The 20,030-nt window shown below is 37.9% G+C and overlaps 1 protein-coding gene across 4 annotated transcripts in view; it reads right to left on the reverse strand.

Moving 5' to 3' along the window:
• CASK (calcium/calmodulin dependent serine protein kinase) overlaps positions 1 to 20,030 on the reverse strand; it is a 186,486-nt gene that overhangs the window by 132,769 nt on the left and 33,687 nt on the right. For all 4 annotated transcript variants that reach the window (XM_041399779.1, XM_041399777.1, XM_041399778.1 and 1 more), the window contains exon 2: positions 5,440 to 5,552. In XM_041399779.1, coding sequence (XP_041255713.1) covers positions 5,440 to 5,552 — 113 coding nt within the window. The remainder of the gene's footprint in view (positions 1 to 5,439; positions 5,553 to 20,030) is intronic.

Below are 20,030 nucleotides of genomic sequence, written 5' to 3' on the forward strand. Positions count from 1 at the left end.
ACACACTGGGTCAGGATTGCTGTGATTTCATTGAGCAAACTCTTGAAAACCATGTCCAACCTGAACCTTCCAAGCAACAATTCCCGGCATTTCCCTGTGTTCCAGCAGCTTCCACTCAAGGACACCTTGGCTCTGACACTTTTGTAGCTGTAGACCACATTATAACACCCTTTCAGCCTCCTCTTTACCAGACCAAACAAACCCAGCTTCTTCAACCTCTCTTTGCCCACTGCGTCCTGCAGGGTCCTGATTATCTTGTCCTTTGCAGGGACCTTTCCAGATCAAATTATGAAGCCCCAAAATGGGCACAACAGTTCAGGTGTGGGCCCAATAATGTCACACAGAAGGAAAGCACCTGGCCTTGATCTGTGAGATATGGTACAACACAGAACTGATAACAACCAGAAATTCCAGATTAGTTGGTATTTCCACATCAAAGGCAATGACTCACTTGTTCTTTCTTCAGATCCAGTCTATATATGGTACACTATCGTGAAATATGATGACATACAGATTTGTAGTATTTTTTACTCAAAAGAGATGAGTTCAATGCTGACAGTACCTTTTTTTTCTGAAACCCTTGAAAACACGCAGGGAGGGAAGTGCAGAATCTTACAGATACTTCTGTGAAAAATAACTTATGATTCACTACAGCCTTCCAGTACCAAAAGCTGAAGATACTGTCATGCCATTTCACTATGAACTAAATAAAGCCTTTTGAAAACACTGCCCTGACAAAATGATTCTAAAAAATGAAAGTCTAAATAAATTAAATAAATAAAAAGAAGAAAACCAACAAGGGTAGGCTGTTTAATGAAATAAGCAGAACAAGAGTAAGATCTCAACTTTAAGAAAATCTCTCACAATATGAAAGTTAGTCAGGGATAAGATCTGTGAGCCCCTCTGTGGAAAAAAAAACCCCTCAAGACAAGAACTAAAACACAACAAAACCCTCCCAGTTTTCATTCCAATGCCCCATTAAATAATTTTGGAATTATTCTCCTGAAGGGGATGATCCATAGCAAGGCCAGTTTCCATTCAATTATCTTGCCCCTCTCTGTGCTAGAAGTAGTCCAAGAACTGTATTTAAAACACTGCTTTCTTGGCTACAATTTTGCTCTTTGTCACAAACAAAAGCATTTTGCAGAATGTCCTCACAGCCTGCTTCCAGAAGAACCAGTTTGATTCTGAAGGAAACCTCAATCTGTCCTTATCAGCTTATTCATTCAGCTTCCCAGTGGCCTGAATGTATACAAACCTGTACATCAACCACACACATCAACCTAACAAATAAGGTGTAGAGTGTTAGAAGGCTGGAGAAGTACTGGTAACCACCTTCTTTGTGAGGACATTTCTATAGAAATGAACTACAGGTAAGAAAATCTAATATATGTTGAATTAAATTCTGAACAACAACTTCAGTGCACTGTAAGCACAAAACACCACCCCTTAAATCGCTTCAAAAAACACTCAGCATGTTAAAAGAAAGCAATCTGGATTTAAGAAAAGGCAGATAAATAATGTGTATTGGCTTCTAAGTAGTAAGGACTGATCACCATTCTGCTCCTGAGAAATGGTGCCTGCACTTAAGAGATATTTGGTGTTAGAACAGGTAACTAAAAATCAGACATGTAAGCTGTGCAGAGAAAAAACATAAGAGAAAAAGCATGGGATGTGAAGGAGAAGCAGAGGAAATGGACAGTCAAACTAAGACGTGAGCTGTAACAAACTCAGAAATAAGGAACATGCTTCTCACAGTCTCCTACACCAAAAGTTCTGAGTATAGCAACTAAGAGCTGTACTTGAAAATAAGTTTATTTACAGTGATATATGTTTTCAGACTCAATGAGTTTACTACTACTGGCTTCTGAGAGCATCGAGTACTCTTCCACATGGATTCTCTCCACTGAACAGCAAAACAGAGACTCTTATGTCTAAAAATATTAAACCTTCACATTTTCTTATTTTTGATTTTTTTTGTATCTCTGTGAGATGAGTGAACTGTAGTAGAATCTTTCAACATGTAAAATATCCAACATTAATCCAGCAGATCATGTGGCCACTTGAGCAGTGACAAGGTGTCAATATACTTCATTAATATGGTTGAATTACAACACTACAGAGATTGATGATACACAATATGTAAGACCATGAATACTAATACATAAATCCAATAGAATTTAGCCTAGATTAGATTTGCTAGCTGTCAGGCATCATTACATTGCATTAATTTTCCCTGCTATTATCAAACCACTGCAGAGATGCAGCGAGACACAAAAATCACTTGAGATGTCTGTGTCTACACATGCTTTGAGTATTGAGCAGCCTTATGGAAAGAACACCATACCTGATAAAAGTTTGTCTTGTGAGCTACTGGTTTCTCCATCATATGCCACAAATGGTCACAATAACACCAACTGGCAACACATCAGCCTTTAGATGACAGAGAAGCATTTCAGCTTGTTTTTGTTACCCTGGTAAGGAGATACCATTATTCTAAGACACCAGTATGTATTTTTCTAAATGAATTGTTTAGAAAATAGTCCCTTTAAAACATATTTGGTGCCCAGCTGGCTCACAGGTTAAAGAAATCAAAACCTGTTTCAAAAAATTGGATCAAAACTAGTTTTAAATTATCTCCTTTTTAGCACAGTAATGCTATGCCTAAATTCTCTCCCTGTGTAGAATTGCAACTATATTGGCCCACGGATTACACATTGCTACAAACACCACAGGATCATCTAGGTTGGAAGGACCTTCTGGAGGTGACCTAGTCCAAACTCTTGCACCAAGCAGGTCAAAACAGACCTGGCAGCCTGCAGCCTCGTGCAATCCACTTCTGAGCATCTCTGAGGATGTTCTCCACGAACTCTCTGTGCAATCAGGTGCAGATTTTTCTTTCCTTGTTCTAATTGGCATTTCTTCATGTTGCAATTTGTCCACATGGCCTTTTGTTGTTTCACCGTGTAGCCAAATCAAGAGATTGGCTCCATCTGCTCTATATCCTTTTATGAAGTAATTGAAGACAGCACCAAACCTCATCTCAGCTTCTCTTATTAAGGCTTGACCAACTCAGTCCATCTCTGCTGGACTCCTGCCAGCACATCATTGCTTTTCTTGTACTGGAGAAAGCAAGACTGCACAGAGTGCTCCAGGTGTGGCCCCACAAGGCATGAAGAGAGGGAACAACCACTTGCTTTGCCTTGCTGGCTGCACTCTGCTCTGCTCTGCAGTTGGCTGCCTCTGCCACAAGAGTACACTGCTGACAAACAAAAATGAAGCTTTTACCCATAAAAACATCATCCTACAGGGGTATTTATGTAAAAGCATTCAAGAACAAAGACTTTTTAGATTTAATCTGAAAGTGTGGAGGCATATTGGGACCTTTAGCTCTAAGCTCTCTGTATATATAAGAATTAATGGAAGGAATTGTCATCAGCTCCCTCACATGCAGAATGTCTTGTTCTCCCACTCTTGTGCCTCAAAGAAAGACTGGAGGTGGAGAGTTGTGCAAAAATAACCTTCAAGAGCAAATTGAACTTGCAGAGGTCAAAACTTCAAGGTCAAGAGTATCTCCAAGGGTTAATGGTATCACTTTATTACAGCTCACACTTTAACACAGTTTACAAACACAGCTTCCTCACAGGTATATTTACTTTATCCCAATACCACCATGGTGGCTGCCCACCAACATGCTTAAGGAATGCCTCATCAGAAATAAACAAACTAAAAAAAAAAAAATCTTTAAAACCCCCCAAGAACCTAGATGGAGTAGAGGTGCAAAAAAACCACCCAAGTCAAAAACAAGCCAATGAAAAACAGAGGAGAAACAAAGAGTACAGAAGATGGAAAAAGTCTGTGAAAACTTCACATTCTTATGTTGAGGTAAGAACATGTTCCACGCTTGCTTACATATTTATGTGCCTTTGTGTCTTAATACTACAAATCTAAGGCATAACAATTCAAAACCTTTTAAAAAACCAACCCCAAAACAACAACAAAAAAAAAGAAACCCAAACAACAATCCAAAACCACAAAACAAAGCACCACTAAACCCAGAAAATGTTTATGATCATACCTCAGTGATCTGCTACCTTGAATTAAAATGACAACGACACACACAAAAGTGGAATTGGAAAAACACCAGACTTCTTAATACACTCCCAAGCCTATTCTTTAGACCCAGGCACAAATTGCAAACCATCCACATTTATCCTTTTTTCAGTTAATCTGTTATTACTGTTGGCTTTTCTTTTCCTCCTGATGAGTCCCTTCTCTTTTGCCTACGACTTTTCCCTTTCAGAAATTCTTCATGGCCTCAAAAGGTTGACTTTTACTGTCATGGAGCCAGGAAGGCAATATTCCAGCAAAGGCAGAAATGGGCCCTATCATCAGCAGCTCAAATGAGGCTTAGAAAAAAAAGAATATGGACACACCTTAGTCAAAAGGTATCAAATCATTTTAATAAACATTCAGTAGCTCAGAATGCAATGGTTTTGGTATAACTTGCCAAAACCATGATGGAACCAATTAGAAGCTGAATATTGTGGAAAATGTGGCTTATACTTTGTTAGAGAGCTAGAAAAAACAAACAGCAATGGCATTATTAAATGAAAATATCTGGCAAGACCTGTGATTTACCTTGTAAATCAAGCTAGTCATTAAGGCTCAAGATACTGTAAACACCAACAGAAGTCACTGACCCTTTTTGCTGAAGTAGGGTTCACAAGGACTTTCATGGCATCAGTGGAACCCCCCCAAAACATTACTGTACAAAAGAATATCATCTCCAGAAAAAATATACAGGGCATGGAGAACACAGCAAATGTCACTCAGCTGGCAATGCTCTTCTCCATGCAGGGCAAAAACAGAACTTTATGCACACACAAGTTGTGTATCCAACTTGTAAAACACAGATTTTTTTACTCTAAAGCAGAAAACATTAGAGAGTTACAGCCTTGTGTTTGCACTGTAGCAGTTCTGCAGCATTGCCTGTAATCCTGACAACATTAAAAAAACTTTTAATATAACTTTGCACTTTAATAGCAAGTCTACATCCATTTATAGCAAATTACTTGCTAAATCTAGACTAGTATAAACCAAAACTCATGTGTTCTTGCTTTACTTCCTGTGTATGCTTTTTTGACTCAGAACTACTATTTTCCTTGCAAAATCCACATTCTTAAGACAAAAAGATTCAAACAGAAAGCAAAATGGCTTAGACCTATCTTTCTAATATTTATGATAACCACTGAATATATGCAGAAACTACTAAAGATTAGAAATGCAAGCACAAAGCTAATTTTGAGACATACAACCTTGCTTTAAAACTTCTATAAAATATAAACCAGAAAGCATCATAAAGAGAGCAAACATAAGAATGGCTGACAAATCAAAAAAACCTGTCTGCTGGGAGTTTGCTTAATTATTAATTCTTACCTTCTGTGCTTAATCCAGGACTTGAAGTGAATTTTGCTACATCGACGATCTTCACAGCGAACTGCTGCCCCGTCTCCCGGTTGATGCATCGCCGCACGACGCTGAACGGACCCCTGCGACACAGAAACCAGCAGTGAATAACCATCCTCCCCCTCACTGGGCCACAATTCCCTTCCTACTCAACAAAGTTTTGATTTGTGCATTCAGGTGTCGTATTTACACAGAATATAGCTCCTGTCCTTGCTGCCCATTAAATGTAAATTAATCGTTCTGACTATAGACTGGTGTAAAGAACGTCACTGAGTTCTGTATTTTCCCATATTAGAGACATATTCTCTTACCCTGCCCCTTTAGAAAGGTTATACTCTTAGAAACCTTATGTAATATGGCACTGACATCATCATTATTAAATTTTAAGTGGACCTTATTTAGATGCAAAATCCAAATGGGGAGGAAAACAAGAGGAGAGAAAATTCCTTCTTTTCAGTCCTAATCTGAAAAGATAATGGACAACGACAAGAGTAACAGAACTGTGAGCTATTTCAGTTTGTCTGTTTTACACAAGCTAGGTTTATTTCAAGTTTGGCATCACTAGATACGAGCAACCTCCATTGCAATACTTGGAAATTCCACACAGCTCAGGATTTTCTCTCATCTATGACACTTAGAGAATCCTGCAAGTTACAAATGAAAAGATTAAAATTAGTTCAGACAAATGTCACTATTGCACTCAAGTTAAAAAAAGAGTAGATGTTTTTTGAAATTGAAGGTACATTTGCCAAAACATCAGTTGGAACAATAGCAACCTTTTAAAAACCACCAGCACAAATATGTATTTTCGGAAGCACCTTTTAGCAGACGATTTAAGTTCTTGGTGCCTTAACATCTAATATGGACTCTTCTGTCCGATGTTAATAACAACAATTACAATCAGATAAACAGGGTATGTCATGCTTTCAAACATGAAATACTAGTATGCTATGAAAACAGAATAGGATTTTTTCAAGAGTACACTAGCTGTGGCAAACCAATCCTTTTTTACTGCTACTTATTTAATGACATACATGTGAGTTCTAAAGAAATCCATTCTGAAGTCTTCTCAAAAAGATGTGAGGGAAAAACTGAGGATGGAAAGAGCCTTTGTTCAGAAGTTTGTCTATTGAGTGAACATTCACCTGCTGAGTGAAATAAATGCCTTAATATATCTTGAAAGAAAAATTCTTCCATTCAAACAATGAACTGGAAGTTAGCTGACACATTTCTGAGCAACGAGATTGCAAAGCAACACCATTCTCAAAATAAAAGGTACCCTGAGGAGGCAGAAATGTCCCTCTGAGGGCACTTACAAACCTTAATAACTGCCTTTTGGTATTCCTTTACACACCAGATGATCTGAAGTGTGTAATCCATCACACTACCAAACCTGTACTCACAAACCTAAAATCCAGGTTTTGTACTCTTTCAACATACTTGCAAAGACTTCTTGAAATAGGATTATTTCTGACAGAGAACATGAATGCCAACAGCAGTCAATGAATCCCAGTCTAAATATTCACAAGCAAGGAAGATATTTATTAGCACAACCACGGACAGTGTACTCAGACAGAACAAGTTACTCAAGAAAATGCTTTTTTGTTTTATTTCTTCTTTCCTTGCTCCAAACGTACAATGAAATCCCCCACACTGATGACTATTTTCCCTTCTGAATCCACACCCCACTAATATTCAGTATTTGGTCTTTTACCAAAAATTACCACAGACATTTTTAAAATTATTATGAATTAAACCTCTAATACATAGAAATGCATTTTCATCATTAAATAAAAAAGGTTCAACTGACTTCATTTGGCATTGGAAGGACACAGCTATTGACTAAGAATCCTCCCTCCAGGTTTCAAAAAGTGATCTGTGAAAAAGTTCCACTTTATACAGATCAGTGTCACCTTATTCCAAGTTCCTGCTTCCTCTTTTAGCATTCAAAGTAAAGTTGCTTTAAAACAGTATCAACACATTTAGATTATGCTAATCTAAAAACATTTCAAAACCTAAATCACAGCTTTGGAATAATGTTGTCCAACAGCTCCTTTCACTCCTAATTGTCATAAGTCACTAGAAACTAAACATATTTAATTCAAATGATCCTTTTTTCTTTTCATTGCCATTGTTTTTTCCTCCCTACAAAGCCTTTCTGGATACATTAAATAATGCTTTTAACATATTCTGATATAGAAGAGTAGATCACTGGAGTGCAGACACCTCACAAGACCATATCCTTACTTGCAGGCAGATCCCCAAATTCTGTAAATTCACCCAAACTCTACAAATATCAGTAATTCTCGCTGTTGCCTGAGCTACTTCTTTATCTCCTGGTTTTGCCAAGCCTGGGCCCAGCCATCACAGTGCGTGTGCTTTGAGCAGGCAAAGAGTTGGAGGAATCATAAATCAAAGAGGAGCCTATAAACTTCAGTTCTGAGAGGATCAGATCTGTGTGTAACCCACCTTTATCTTGTACCACCATGCTCTGATTTCTCCTTCTATTAACATTTTAAAATCCTGGCTTGAGCAATTTCCTTCCTGCATATTAAATCTGGGACAAAAAATGTAGAGCATTTTATTCAGTTCTGTAACAGAAAAGATACAGAGACACCCCTACAGTCTCAAAATTTATAGCCATATTGAAATTTCACTATGATTATGACAGAGGCTTCTCTACTTGGATTGAGGAATCTCAAAGACTCTTAAGTAAATTAAATGTGCTGTAAAGTATGGAATACAAGAATTAGAGTTGGAACCAACTGACCATTGAATTCCCTTCCAAACCAACCCATTTTATGATTCTGTGAATTCAGTGACACCCACAATTAACTCATTCTATTGAAACAATACAGCAATTTTATACAGAAATACAAATACTTTAAAATACAACCTGAAGAAAGACTCAGCTATTTACAAACCTCAGACTTCCAACTTTTCCAAAACATTCTCTCTGATACTCAAGCTACACACAGCTTCAAAATAGTGTTAAGACACTGTATTAGACGAATGCATCCCATGACAATAGCATCAAAACAAAAGCTTGCATAGTCCAATTTTAGGTAATTTTAAATCACTCATAAGACATGCCCTGATCAATTAAGCAGACACCATCACTTCCATGTGCCAAGTAACACAAAGGAACTTTTAAATAAATTATGGTTGCAGATAGTCCTCTCCAGCTGCAATGGCACATGCAAGTTTACAAATTAAGTTTCTAACAGCCCACGGTGATGCTGTGTGACCTGAGTCAGAAAACAAGAATCCCTGTTTCCCAACACAAAAGCCTTTCAGCCCACCCTGAGTCTCAGCACTGAAACCACCCAGTGAGGAAAGGAATCACAACAATTCACCTCTCAGCTGAGATGAGGAGCTGTTCAACAGTTGTGCCTGCAGATGGGAAATGTGTATCACATCCTTGCTAAATGACAAATTCTAAAGCTCATTTTGCCAGCCCTGCAGCTCCAATTTTACAGATCTAAAGTACAGAGGTGACACAGACTGGGGAAGGAACAACTGTAACCCCAGACACAGAGCCTCAAAGCTGTCAGAGATAGATAAGACTGCTTATTTATTAAGAGTAACAGAGTTAAGTTGTATAAGACTTCATTTTCTAAGTCATACAAACTGTAATCATGTCATGTGCTTTATATTTCATTTCTCTCTGTGCTGCCTTTAACAGATATAACTCTAACTTGCAAAATCTTTCCCTGCAGTCAGCTTGCACACCAGAGACTCCACCAGCTCAAATGAGGACCCTTAAAATATGCAAGCAAGCAGTAAGGACAGATGATTTCTTCACTGATATTTTATCAAGGTTGGCAGCAGCACACTCCAACACCTGGAACACTTGGAGTTCCACCTACAGTGTATGCCAAAATCCAAAATGTATGAACTTCAACTGAAGCTGGGATGCGTGATGGGTTCTGCTGTCTTATGCAGATGGAAATCCAAGTGTTACAGTACTGAGGAGGTTAGTGAGTACATACAGGCCAAAAATCCACCAAAATGTGGATTGAAATGCTAAAGAGGCTGTCTCATGTCTTCTCATGAGTCCAAAATTTCAAATTAGCAAAGCAGGCCTGATGTAACCTTAACCCTACTGAAACTATTTTCTGATGGTAACTTTACTGTCTAGCACAGAGCAGCTCATTTTCTATCAGCTAGACACAAACTTGAAGAAAGTCAATTATTAATTATTCTCCCCTTCAGGAGTACAACACCTGAATAAGAATCAAATCCTAAATCTTTGATAACATCAAAGCCTTTTTTATCATCTCCTTCACTTTAAATTATTTTACTTTGTGTGCCATTGGGACTTCAAGGACAATGATCATAAACCAATATATTACAAACTATCTTTTTATACCACAATCTTGTCATTTTATCTGTCTGTCTCCTTTCCTTCAATCCCTGGTGGTCTGCAAGAAGAAACTGGTAGTGGTTGGAATATACCACAGCCTGTTGCCTTCCCATGTCCCTCAGTGAAATGAGCTGACCTGTGGGAATGGAATTCCTGTAAAGAAACTTCCGGAACCCCTTTGCTTCAGAGCCTCAACATTTGAGATTTCAGATCAAGCCAGACCATCACAAACTTGCTCAACATCTCTTCCAAGTGATGTTTTCAGGAACTTAATATAAAACAAGGTGTTTTGGCTCTCTAATTCTTTTCCGTTAAGTTAAAAAAAAAGAAAGTAAGAAACACAAGTTGAACATTTTGACAGAAAAAAACTCCAAATAATGAACAATATTTCCTGCTTTAAAAATCATCTTCCATTTAGAAGTAAAAGGCCTGTAACTCCTTTTCCTTATTTAATAAGATTTAACAGTTAAGAACTTCAAACATGCAACACAGGTCTTAAAGTCACTTTAATTCAACATTTTAGATCAAGTGTTTAGATCCAGGTCAGTGTTTTCTAAAAAGGATTTTGTTAGTTTGTTGCAATAAGATACCACAGCTGTATACACATAAAAAACAATATTCATATCCAGATTTTTTTTCTTTTTTATTTACAGGCTGTACATTTGCTTACCTAAGCAGCAAACATTGCTTTGTACTAACATGGTAAATACTTTCAAAACAATTGTATTCAAACTGATGACCATTATTGGTAAGAAAACAATTTGCTATTACATTTAAAGAAACAGATCTTTTTCCCTCTTCACTCATCCACAAAATTTATAACATACATTTGTTCTTTAACTTTCCCTTTGCCTTCTATTGAACTTCTTTCAAAAATTAAGTATTCTCAAAATTAATTAAACCTCCAATTAGTCACTGTATCAGCTCATTTACACATGGCACTGCAGCTTAAAAGAGTGATTGAACCTTTCTGTGAAATAGCACTTCAGATTAGAGGGCATCCACATTTAGAAAGCCATTGCTGGCAATGCTGGGTTGACACTTTTTGTTTTAGTCTCAAAGGAAGATTTTAAATAATGCATTAAGATAACTATGGCACAGAAGAACATTTGGGTTGATGATCTGATACTTTGGAAAATTAGATATCCCAGCACAAGCAACGAAACTGAGTTCCCAGCCAGCAATATTGCTATCACATTCTATCTATTTCTACTTTTCAACAGCTCGCATCTTTGAAACCAAGTCTATCTTTAAACTCAGCTTTAGGGTGAAACCTGCAAAGAACAAAGCACAAGACAGCAGTTCACTGGATCGCACCCCAATATGATTACATATTCATAGATACTTTCTGATATTAATCCAAGAGAAAAAAAAAAAAAGAATATATAACATCAAATCTTAACCATTGCTTTCCATCCACAAGAAAACCAGAGAAGGAGCAGCACTCCAGTGCTTGTGAAAGGGAAATACTCCCCAAGAAAACCTAGGGTATGCCTGGAATTCATGCAGCAAACTGATAAAATATTTACCTTCAATTTTAGAGATTTTCTGTAGTTCAGAAGAGTTTTTCCATTATTCTGTCAGTAAAAAAGCAAAATACAAGCAGAAAGAGATTTCTTCTGCTGTCCTGTCTTTCGTATCTCCAAGCTAAAAGGGGGATAAGCTATCCTTAAATGATCAATCACCTCTACCAATAAAATGGTGAGTTTGTGGTCTGATTTTTCTTCTTATCAAGCAAAAAATCACAACTATTCTATCAGTCACTCTATATATCTACTAAATCTCTTAGGCATACATACATTATAAACAGATGCTGCTATGTAAAAATATCTTTAATACACCTATAGTTTGCAAACAACTCTTCTTTTACACTGACTAGCTGGGATTTTGAGGGGATGGAAAAGGAAGAACATTGAGATAAGATGCTCACTAAATCTGCTATTCTATTACCATGAAATAAATATTTCAGCACCAGGCACCTGCAACATTCTTCACACACAAAGGATTCAGAAAGTATTTTTACATTCACATATACTTCATTTTCTGAATTCCACAATTACCTGTTAACATTGACCTTACCCTCGTCAATTCCACTGTTTTATTCATAGAGTCACAAAAGGGTTTCAGCTGGAGGGTACTTCTGAAGGGATGTGCTTAATAAATTTTATCAGAACATGTACTTGTTCCGATCAAAAATGATACTTACATGACTTTTTTTTTAAGAAAACAAACTATCTCCCTCTTTAAAAGCAGCCATTTGCAAATAATGATTTACCTCAACACACAGACAAGCAAAACCTGTTTTCAATAAATATTGTAGTAAGAGGTTTCAATGTCTTAAAAGAATTGCTCTGAACCCTGCAGCCGTGGCAGGTACAGAACTAGGAAATGCACTTTGTCAGGGCCTCTTGGACAAAGGTCCAACAGGAGCTGCTGGGTGGCTTCCCAGGGGACACACGGCACACACAGGAGGTCACAGCACAGCACCTCAAGGTCCTGGCTGGCTGGCACTGAAGTCTGGACTGCTCCAAACACAGGCTACAGCTGCTGACACAGAGCAGCCCCTCAAGAGCCCATCCTCAGACCTTCCCTTCCTACTCCTCAACTCATTTGAGGTCATTTCCTAGCAAAAGGTCAAGACCTCAAATTCAAGTACCTACTAAGTAAAACTTCTTAAGGAGTTCAGGCTCTTGGCTCCACAGATTCCTTTTTTAGCGCTTTTTTTCTTCCTTGAGAGTATGTTTCCAATGATTCACTGCTAATTTACTTTTGCTGCAAGATTACACACTGGTCATTCTTTCCACTTTCCTAGAACAGCACATCCATCCAAAACTATGACTCCAGAACTCATCTTCAAAGAAGTGACTGATTGCCATTTCCTGATGGACAAAAGAAGGAACAAAAAAGATTTTCAGGCATGTATGTACTAAGCAGACACAGGTAAATGATGAGATATTTCCCTGAGTTATAAATATTTACCAGGATCTCAGAAAATGGAACTTTCCAATAACATTTTTGGCTAGTTTTTTTTAACTCTTGGTATGAAAGAAGAATCAAAATTGGCTCATTGAGCTGAAATGAAACATTCTGCCTCCCTCAGCAATGAAGAACTCAAGAAATTGATGATGAATATAACTTTCTCTCTGGTTCACCTTGAGGTAGATGAAAATCTATGGCTCACACAAGAAGTGATTTTGGGCCAGTGAAAAAGCACAGATTCTAGTACTTGAACAGGAGAGAGGAGAAATAAGGTGAACTTTGTGCACTGATTAATTTCCACTATGAGTACTGGAATAAATGCATAGAATCAAAATCCTCAAAAATTTATTTTTACACTCAAACATCCTGTAACACTTCACAGAAAAACACAAGATGCCAGCAGCTGAATCAAAAGCATCAGTTCAAGAATGTTCAGGAAAACTGATGCTTTTCTCCTAACAGACTCCTTTAATATGTGACCAAGTGTTTTGCCTGTTTTTTCTTCCTTGTGAAGAAAAAGAAGATGAGGAGGAAGTGAAAACAAGAGAAAAAAATTGTAAAACTACTTTAGGTATTAAATCATTCAACAGTGAGGAGAAAAGCAGCAAGAATGAACAAATGTGTCAGAAAAAGCACTTCAATTACAGGAACAAAAGGGAATATATTAAAAATAACAGCTTTGCCTTCAGAAGAAGAGATGTAGAGCACCATCAGATGGAGATGATGACCACTATTTCTCTCTTTTTCCATTCAGAGAACTCCCATTCATGTGCTCCACAGCCTTGCTCCATCCCAGGCTGTGGCCTCACCTCAGCCAAACCAGCAGCCCCTCTGGCTACTGCATCTTCCCAGAACAGCCTGGGCATGGTTACACTCAACCAAGTCAAAGGACAAACTAAAACTACTCAAAATACCCCAGACAAACCAACTCTCCCTTTTTTTACTGTGCTGTTTTTCAGCCAGGGCAGATGCTTGGTTTGGCTTAAAGCATAGCTGTGCAGAGCTGTGTCCAGAGAGACCCAGGAAAGAACAGCTGGGACAGGAGGTCAAACAAAGACCTAACAAAGCAGCACTGCTGCTGCTGCTAAAGCTGAGCCTTGTCTCAGCCCACAATGATCCTACAAGGGTCCCACAGCCCCCTGTGGTACCTGCAGCCCTCCTTCACACCTGCACTCGTGCAGAGAAGCGAAGGAACTGATCTGACAGCCTTGGGTAAATCCACACCCAGCTGCCTGCGCTGTGTTATCTGTGCTGCAGCTACAACTGCCTTTGATTGCATGCAGCACACACAGCAAGATGAGTAATCAAAACAGGAATATGTCAGCCACTACTGTTGTCAAAAACTCCTTCATGAAATTACACCCTCAGGTGAATGCAGATGCGTTAAGCACTCCCTACACCATCTCTCCCTCTGCATTCTGGTTATATGTTAGACTTCCCTTTATGACTTTTAATGTCCACTTTAAATCTATCAGTCCTGCTAACAAAACTGAGCTTACATACTATTTCCTCTCCTCTCTCTCACAGATCAATGCAAGCCTAAAAAACCACTTTTTTTTTTTAATGAAGGATCTCTCATTTCAGAATCTCTTCCTAGCACCTGTTCCACTCTTAATTTTTCTTAACAGAAGTAACCAGAACTAGTGAATAGAACTCCAGACGAGGTCTTACAAAGAGTTTGCACAATGCTAACAATATTTTCTTCTCTGCTGGAAATATTGTGCGTGGTACACGGTCCTGCACTTGCCTTGTCGACACACAGATCATTGAGGCACCTACTATAGCTGCATTCTTCTGCTGAGCTGTTGACACTCAACCAGCCTCAGCCCACCCCACAGGCTGTTACTGCTTTTTCCATTCTCAAGTGGTGAATCCTCTTTTAGAAGTTCATAATTTCCACTACTAAAGTCCTTTCTGGACGGTGTCCAGGTCCTCCTCTGCATTGTCCTCAAATGTTGCCTTGTAAGAAGGATACTTAAACTGTAATAGTACAGTTCAATTTGGCACTTTTAAATTTTAAAATAACCTGAGAGAGACCTAATCCAAATCTGGCCAATGACAAAACTTCATTTTCACACTATTTATTCTCTGAATGCCCTGTGTTAATTTCTTCTTTAATCCAATACAGACTACTTGGATTTATCATATTGCTATCCTTCTGTTTGTTTTAAAAAATGCCAGCAGCTCAAAGTACAAGAGGGAAGCCAGAGAGAAGCACTGGAAGATCTGATTCATAGACATGTTTTTCTCATTGCTTGAAATACACCAGCACTAATTCAGCTGCCCCAACACTACTGCCTTACAAAATCAGGAACTTCCTACAGATTCATTACAAAGGACAAAGGTACATCTAACTTGCATAGGCCACTACAGAAGTGGAGAAGAAACTCCACATTTTTAATGGAAATAACCTCATTTAAATATTGCTATTATGCCTGTGGTAATATGACAGTTCCTCAAAATTATATTGTATTATATGCAAAAAAAAATCAGCACTTTTTTAAGGGTCTCTCTGTTCCCAGTATTTGTCTAACAACAAAACTTCCATTTAATCTGCTAGCACTACACAGTAAAGTCTGAAACCTGAAAAACATCAATGGTCAAACAAAATATTTCATAACACACACATAGAGCTAAACAGAATTTACTCTCACAGCCAGTTCAATCAAAATTGCTTTCTGTGTACCTCAGTATCAATTCTTATTTAAAAAAAAAAAAAAAAAAAGCCAACAAAAGCAAACCAAAACCAACAACTCAGTTCAGTCCGGCTGTCACTAACAATCCCAGGCACAGGGATATTTCTATGTGCAGACGAATTCACAAGACCCTTTGGAAGCAATAAAGAGAAGTTATTGAGGCCAGTAAGAGAAACCAAGTTTCTAAGTGAGGAAGTTCTCCATTGCAGCACTGATCAGCAAAGCCAAATTATCTGAAACATCTTGATCCAGACAGACTTTCCTGCACTTCTTACAGGAGTGTGGCCTCTGAACTGCCAAACACATTAATGTGCTAGGAAAAGGAAAAGTATCCTGAAAAGAAAGTCTGTCTTGTGTGTTTCAAAACTATTAAATTTCATAAGTTGTCATCAAAATTGTGTATGAACTGATGGAAAGCATAAATACTTGAGGTTTTCTTTAAAAAATGTTGGAAGACTTCCAGTATTTCAGAAATTGAATTTGCTACTCAAATCGTCGGCCTTTAGGGTCATTCATAACATTTTAAATTATGGAAGGATTATGGGATTTATTAAGAACATTCAGGTGAATATTGGGAAAAAACTTTCTGGTTATAGTATTTATAGAAGGTTGTTGAATTTTTTTTCCAGGGGAGAAATGAATGAATTCTGACCTCTTAAGGTCTGAAGTTTTCAACAATGTACTGAAATGAAAAACCTGTCACAGATGAGGAAAATTTAGTTTCTCTATCTGGATCTGTTGGATTTCTGAACAGCAGTTTCTTGTATTTTTACATATTTAATGCATATAAACTACTGTTTGAAGTCATGGTATTTTTTCTGGTTTGGGGTGTTTTTTTCCCAACTTTTTTTAAAGTATAGATTATAAATTATTTTAAAGAATAGATTACATTTCAACAGTCTAGGAATCTCTATGAGAAAAATATTAGTCTGTACACCATCTGTATTATTTCAGCCTTTTCCTGCATTGAAATAAGTTAATTTTTAGTAGTTTATTTAAAGTTGGACTCGATGATCCCTATGGGTCCCTTCCAAATGAGAATATTCTGTGATTTTGGGAAATTTCATCTCTCTTGCTAACTTCAAAAATTAAATTAAAACTATTGTATGATTCTACAATTCTTGGGAAAAGCTCATGCAGCTATTAGAGAAAACTTTGAAACTGAAAATAACTAAATATCTAGATGGTAACAAATACCCTCCCAAAGCATTTAAATATGAAATACCAGCTTCCTGTAAAACAACTGTTCATGAATTTTAAATTCACCTTTTCTCTCCATGTTCCAAAGTACAGTTCAAGGTCTCTCCTTAGCAAAATCTTGCCACCATGAAGACTCAGCCATAGAGAATCTGTCACATTAACTGCAGGACAATTATTCCTGTGTGAACTATAACCACCTACATGACAATTATTAGTACACATGCAGCACAACGCATTACATGATCATTTCACAGCTCCTTTATTAAAAAACCCACAATGTTTTCTAATGGCTAAACATTCAGCAGAACTGTTAACTGAAAGTAATTTAGTTTAAGTAAAGCCTTTATTTAAAAGCCGCATAAAATATTTCTTTTTTTTTTCCATTACAAAAAGGGAAAGCTGCCTGGATGAATTTCCCAGTGAGCTCTGAGCACAGCTGTACTGAAGTTTGTGCCAGATCCACTGTGAGGAAAGCACAGGGTGCCAGGAGAGGACAAGGGTTTTACTACTGCTTTTCAAAAAAGACCAAACAACAAATTGCTCCTAGAAATACAAAAAGCAGGAATCAGAGCGTTGACTCCATCAGTACACAACCAAACAAAGTGCTCATGCTGAAACATCCCACACTCCTGCAAGTGATTATCTGACCTTTGGGACTCTGACAAAAATAGGAAGCTGAATCCATGGTCCAGGTCAGGAACAGCACCTGACTTTTCACCAGGTTCCAGCTGCCCTTTATTTATGTTCAAGGACTGAACAGTGAAATGAGGCAGCCAAGCAACGCCTTGGGTCCATGAGCAGATCTCAGTTTGTTTCCTTATGTTCTTGCACCAAAAAGCAGAAAGTCAAAGTATTCTTTCAGTCATGTCACTTCAAATTCAAATTAAACCAGAAGTGATTTCACCTGAAGTGATAAATGCTGTGGTTCTTCATTTGGATCACAGAATCAAATTCCTTCCCTAAATTACTATCTCAAAGCACCAAACCACCTGGGCACCAGTGTTCTTAAAATAAAGCAAAATTAAAAATATCCAGTGATATTTTGTGATACTGGTAGAAGTCCTAAAGAAGAATTAGGAGACTGTTCACTGAGAACCTTGCTGCTGCCTATTTGAGACATTCCCAAGCATTGCTCATTTGGCTGCCACAAGCAGCTGGTGCTGCTGTCACTGGAAAGGAGCCCAGCAGCAGAAATGCAGCTCCAGCTTTGTTCCAGCTACACACACATGAAAATAAGCACATCTCCACACCAACTTTCCTGGCTGTAAAAAGGCAAAAATAGAGAATTCAACTGCTCCTCTGGTTTGAATGCTGGCGCATTCTTGAAGCTATGAAGAATCTCAAGTAATCAAAAAACAGGGTTACAAATGTGAATAAAACCAGGATTTAGAAGAGCCAGTTGCTTTTGGACTAATAGTATATAGCTACACTATGGAACCCTACCATAGCAGCCTTCTGTTTTATACTAGAAATTGCATTGAAAATTCAAGCCTAACCATATTTTTAGATGAATTGAAGGATACAGAAAACAGAACCAGAAGTTAACTGCTAAGAAAGGCAACATTTAGGAAAAAGTGAATGAGGAGAAATGCGCTGGCAGTTGAAGACGGGGGAGAGGGAAATGGGACGAAGAAATCAAATTATCATACTCTATTTTCTTTATTATGCTTCTCTAGTCAAAACAATTTGAAGAGGGGAAAAAAAGAGAAAGACAAGTGCTGTAGACTGCAGAGAATACACAGCATTGCTCAACCACAGAACACAACTCCCTGCTGGCATGCTTTTCAAATAACTACACAACACTGATTGTAAAGATGTAAAAATACAAATACCCAACACACAATACTTTGTGTGATGCACGTGAAAGTGAAAACCAAAACCCAACCACAACCAACCTCCAAAACTTTTAAGAAAGCTTAGGATGGTTGTTAGTCCCTTCAAACACACATCCAGCATTTTTTGAGTCAGTAACTGGGCAACTATTTATGCAGTTGAAGTTGACAGCAAGGGTTTATTTGGCTTTTAGGAGCACAAGATCACTTTGACAGCTAAGGCTTTTTAGGAAGGGACAGGTTCCACAAAAGCAGGGCAAAGCAGTTGTGCTAAGAGAATAATCACCCTGGAAAAGGAGCACTTTACACTTTTGTGCTGGGGAGAGTTAATTTTCTTATAGTAGCTAATATGGGGCTATGTTTTGGGGCTGAGAGGGAAATAAGGACCAAAGCATAATGTCTCAGCACCCTCACTGCAAAGAATGCCCAAACTCATGTCCCATTTTAACCTCCTCTGTTTCAGCTTAGAACTGTTGCATACCACAGGTCTGTAAAAAGTCTCTCTACATTTTATAATCCCCTCTAAAGTACTGCAAAGCCACAATGAAGTCTCCCTGGTGCCTTCTCTTCTCCAGGATGAACAACCTCAACTCTCTTGGCAGCAGAAGTGACCCAGCCCTCTGGGTTATCCTTGTATCCTCTCATCCATCAGCCCCACGTCCTTCCATGCTGGGGACCCAGAGCTGGAAGCAGCACTGCAGGTGAGCTCTCCCCAGATAAACTCCTCCAACAAGTTATGGCTTCACTGGAACCTCAGCAATCCCCTGAAGGTTGAAACTTTATTGGTTGATAGCACTAAAATAAGTTTCTAATTAAAATGAACATATGGCAACATATTTAAAGCAGCAGTTCCTGCACATCATGAGAAATTCCTATACTAAATTCCCTGGTAAAACTGCTCTAATATTCAAAACTCATTCAAAACAACCACAATCTCATGGAGATTGAAAGATTTAGCCTTTCCAAGCCAGATTCAGCCTTTCCAAGAGTTGAATGAGTACATTTTTTATAATATATATTGGCATAGATATACATGATGCATATATTCACACCCCAAACCTCCCCCCCATATATGCACACATAATTAAAATGTGGTATAGCAAAGCAATTCAAATATATGTTCCTGTCAAATCTCTTGCACTCATTTAAAAATTTGCTTTTCTCTGAAAATTAAGTGCATCTGAGACTGCATTACTGGCCCATCATTAAGTAACTCAGATCATTCTTCTATATTTTAATTTTACTGAAGTTCCTATTCTTCAAAGACCAAGCATGCAAGATATCAGACCAAGTTACTGCCTTCTGAACAAAAAATCAAACAAAAAAGCCTGATACAACCATAATATGTTTTCAGTTTCATTTACTCTTGCATAAAATGCTCATTTGAGGTATCAATTTCCCCTACCTTAGATATTTTAATTATTATAGCACACCAGCACAAAAACATCTCACACAATGGGTCAACAATGAAAAAACCCCAGTAATTTC

This window comes from Onychostruthus taczanowskii, unplaced genomic scaffold (assembly GCF_017590055.1).
Source record: "Onychostruthus taczanowskii isolate IOZ18803 unplaced genomic scaffold, ASM1759005v1 scaffold17, whole genome shotgun sequence".
NCBI classification, from domain to species: Eukaryota; Metazoa; Chordata; class Aves; order Passeriformes; family Passeridae; genus Onychostruthus; species Onychostruthus taczanowskii.